This window comes from Hylaeus anthracinus, unplaced genomic scaffold (assembly GCF_026225885.1).
Source record: "Hylaeus anthracinus isolate JK02 unplaced genomic scaffold, UHH_iyHylAnth1.0_haploid 12000, whole genome shotgun sequence".
In the NCBI taxonomy this organism is placed as follows: domain Eukaryota; kingdom Metazoa; phylum Arthropoda; class Insecta; order Hymenoptera; family Colletidae; genus Hylaeus; species Hylaeus anthracinus.
Window position 1 is genome coordinate 1290369 of NW_026534347.1, and position 4417 is coordinate 1294785.

Here is a 4417-nt window from a genome sequence, read left to right on the forward strand (position 1 = left end):
GACAACATTTTCGCTAAGGAAAAAGTTGTTTCAAATCACCTCCCGAATCACCCCTTTCAACGTGTTACAACATTTTTGGGACACCCTGTATATGTCCCGCTAGGGTCGAGAGGGTTAAAGTTAGTATAAAAAAAAAAAAGTGTCGTGAAACGACCCTATGCGGAGTCTTTGGACTTATTCGACCCCGTCCACGTGTACGCACACTTTCTAGGCAAGCACGTTGGTCTGCTTTCTAAATTTTTGTATGAAGACAGTTTCCGCGCCTCCAATAACCTCGTCGCGATAAATGCTCACGTGTCGTTTTATTGTCTTACCACGTTGCGTCCGATAAGGATCTAATCGAAAATATTGGTCGTCTCGAAGCGTGACAAACGCTGAACAAGACTGACAGGAGGCGTTTGACCATCTCTCGAAGCAGTATCGTGGCTGCGCGATATCTGTCCGATCTAATATCGGCAACAGGTGCACATGGATGATTTTGATCCGTGTCTCCGTGTCCGTGTCCGTGTCCGTGTCCGTGTCCGTGTCCCAGCTGTAGGTGCTCCCTAGGGAAAGAAAAACAGTTGGGTGTAAATGAGAAAGGACGAAAGTAGGGGCAGAGCGGTAGCTTGGTTGTCTGTAGCGGGAGGGGGTATTGATAGTGGAGAGGGAACGGGAGCATTCTCGGTTCAGTCAGTCCAGTGGAGTCCGTCGAAGGTGAAAAGTCTCTCTTTCTCTTTCTCTCTCGCTCTCTCGGCTGTCGCGAACGAGTCTTTACGACCGACTTGCCCGTTACTTTTACGCGTAAACACGCGTAGTCGCGTGCTGGTGTTCCGAATAGTTGAAACAGTGCGTGCTGGCGCGTATGCCAGGCTTTAATCAAAGAAAGATCGGTGCCGAACCTGTTGGTAGGGTTCGAAAGAAATCGGGAGATCGCGAGTGGATCGCGTATCGATGCGACCGTCTCGATTAAGCGTGTTTCAGAATCGACAAGTTTATTAGCTGTCGCCATCTTCTTTCCATCCGTTGACATTTCAAGTGCATACGGGTTGCATCGTTTTCAGTGAAGCGTAATCGGTGATTTTTCGGTGCATCTATGTGTACCCACCGTGAGATCGGTTCGCTCCCTGCGCGCTGACATACGATAGCCAGCTCGATTATTACCAATTGCAGCCTACTATGTTGGAATTCTCGATACAGCATGCCGAAGTCGGTAGGTACACGATGATTTTATGTTCGGTATGAAATCGTGTGAGTGCGTATACACGAGTCGCGAGCGGTTAAGAAAGTGCTTTCTCGTTTATGCGTCTTTTGTAACTCGCGGGCTAGTTTTGGCGGTTAACATGTGGATCGAGTGTGCAAGCGATTCTAAATCGATTTTTTCCCCTCCCCTCCTCTATTTCGATTCTTGTCCAGTATCTCGTAAACTGAGAATTTCGTTTTTCTTACGTACTCTCAAGTCTCGCTTTTCTCGCGAAAAAACGAAAGTATTTTTATCGGAGTTTCCGTGTTGTTTCCATTGGGGCGTTGCTATACGAATGATTGGAAAGCGCGTAAGATTGCTTTATCCCTTGTCAAGCACCATTAATGATCCATTGGTCCATTCTAGAAGAATCTCCAGTATCGAAAGCAGCCGGTATATTGTAGTAGGAGGAGAGCAATTTTTTCATTGATAATGGATGCAGAATGAACGTAATAATTATATGCTGTATATAAATATATTAATACTAATTAATGTATGTACGGTATAGTACAGTATAGTGTATTATACATATGCGTAGACTGTATGCATACGTAGAAATTCCTCAGTACAGAAAATTCTCAATTTCGCGTTGTCTCGTGCTCTGACGCGACGTACACGTTATTATTATAAATTGTTCCTCCTTTTTGGGTAACCTGATCAGGACATACGGGTTTTGCCAAGTGTTCCGCACTGTTTGTTTCTTAACCTCTTCAGGGATACGCGTGCGTGTACGTACATTGAGATTTTTTTAATTTAAACTGCACCGCGCAACGGCGCGTATTTGCATCGAGTCGGTTTTACGCCCAGTAGGCTTATATTACAAATACGCTACCGCTCAGAAGTATTTGATCATTTGTTATATACACAACGACGTTCGCAAAAGTTGCCTCGAGGTCACGGCTAGCGCAGCATTTGTTTACCACCCGGCAGCGACCTCGCGACAACTTTTGCGATCGTCGGTGATACCTTTGATAAAAGTACAACGATCTAATTGCATTACCGTTTTTAAGCCGCCGATTAATGCATCGTTAATAAACGACATTGTTTTCGCGAAAGCAAGCGCACAAAAATGCGACTACTAGTCGTTTAGTAAACAAAACGTAAACGGTGGATCAGTATAGATTAAAACTGACGAGCAAATGCACGTCGAGTTTAAACTAATTTATGATCTCTAATGCTGGTTCGATTTTCGATCGATTTTATACCTGGTTGAAATTAATTAACATGTCGATTACACGTTTCTTATTCGTGGAATGGAATAACCGCAAATAACGCACAACTTCCGTAAACGTGTTGCGAGATAAAAAGTGTTCCTGATTAAAAAAGTTTGTAGAAACACTGACCTAATGGACCGAGTTATTCGTGCGGGACAATGAACGTGTCAAGGAAAGGGAAGAGCCTTGAATGGACTCAGATATCGCCATATTTTCATAGATCTAGCTCTCTTCAAAATTGATGGACGTATCAACTGTTACGCCACATAATATCGTGTTTTTTGGGGACGCCTCGAGTACCTCGCGTTTCCGCGTAAACATTCATTTCATTGCTAGCGTGAAAATAAAATCAAAAAAATTACATTTTCTTTCAAATATATTTTCAACGGCGCTGTTTTACGGTCGAGATAAAAAAATAGTTGCGTCGCTAGATAAGATGCTACACAAAATCACAGACATGAGTAACAATAAGAAACGATTGTTATGAAAGAATGACATTTACAATAGAATAACGTGTCGCGAAATATTACATTCTTCGATGTTCGTTACTGTGATTTTAAACAATAGATTTGATTCGGAAAATGATTCACATCGATTAATCTCTACCCTTTTGTTAACAAGTATTTTACTAGTACGTAAAAGTCAATTCTCGATTGTAAGGTCCACTATTGCAGAATTAACGAACCTGAAAAGCCTGTAAATTTAAAATCGAACCGATGATGATGATAATTACTGCTATCGAGTTGTAAGAGTTCGCTTTACGTGTATCCAGATCAAATCGTGCTGTGATAACGCAAGAAACGTGATCCGAACTATCTGTACGTGCAACGATCAGCTATAGACTTTTTTGGTGCTCGCGCGATTCAGACGAAACAGAACAAGGGAAACCAGAAATGCACAAAACTCTTATCTAGACGAGGATTTCAAATAACGAGTTAAAGATAGGCGTATGTTTATCCGTTAGAATAATAAAACGAATCAAACTTTCCGAGAAGAGATAAGAATTTCGGTTAAAAAATGAACGTTGCCAATACGCTACACGTGTATACCACAAATCATTAATTAAAACCTCTAATCTTCACACTTTCAAGTGTGGAATTTAATTAAATTTAAATTCCAATGGTAACAGCAATCCATATTTGCAAACTTCCAATTTTGTTTCAAATGACACGTGGATTCTAGAACGAGTCCAGTTGGGTTTCTGTGAGTCATTGGTCGAACAGTTACAATAGGGATTTTGCTCGACATTTATAAAATGACTTCATCCAGCTCCATGTATCTCGCAGCTGATCTTCAAAGCAGTCGTTCCTTGACCGAAATTTGTTAAACCATCTTTGGTACCGGCGTATGCAAATGTTCTCGATGTGACGTACACCTGGTACACGCGTTAGTTTCTTCTGGGACCTTATAACTAGACGAATTTTATGCATCTATGGCGTGTGGCAATATAGAAACCACGTATAAAGTTAATATCGGGTGCAGAAATTAATTCTGTGTCTTTATATTCAGTCGTTTATTATTTAAAAATTAATTTCTACGCCAGACACAATAATACTTCGGTTGGTCCACGCGTACAGATCGAAACTTTCCTCTCAGATTTAGCATTTTAATCGAGCAAACGTTGCGAGCGAATCGTCACGCGAGTTTTCATCGGTCGTGTATTATTCGAATGAAATCTTGCACGTCACTGCCTGTATGCGACGAAGCACGTCTTGTTATTATGTATCTGCTAGCAATTTCCGTAATATTCGCGTGAATCGACTAGATTTAAAAACCGGTTCCATGTATGTACAACGCCAAACGAAAATTTCCACGTGGCGTGGTTACAAGTGAAATGATTATTTCTCAATCGTGGAATAGAATTTGGGTAACCTTCAACTTTTTCACGTGTTTCAATTATGTCTTCGTCGTTTGCAAGTTATACAATTTCAAACCTGTTGGCAAAACGAAGCAATAACTAATTCAGTTTAGAGCAATCTAA

The 4417-nt window shown here is 41.3% G+C and overlaps 1 protein-coding gene across 4 annotated transcripts in view; it reads left to right on the forward strand.

Moving 5' to 3' along the window:
• Positions 1-4417, forward strand: part of LOC128889958 (uncharacterized) — a 38207-nt gene that overhangs the window by 6832 nt on the left and 26958 nt on the right. For 2 of the 4 annotated variants that reach the window (XM_054148023.1, XM_054148025.1), the window contains exon 1: positions 672-1192. The exons of the other annotated variants lie outside the window; for them this stretch is intronic. In XM_054148023.1, coding sequence (XP_054003998.1) covers positions 1159-1192 — 34 coding nt within the window. In that variant the 5' untranslated portion in view covers positions 672-1158. Of the gene's footprint in view, positions 1-671; positions 1193-4417 lie in introns of those variants that run through there. 4 annotated transcript variants of the gene reach the window in all.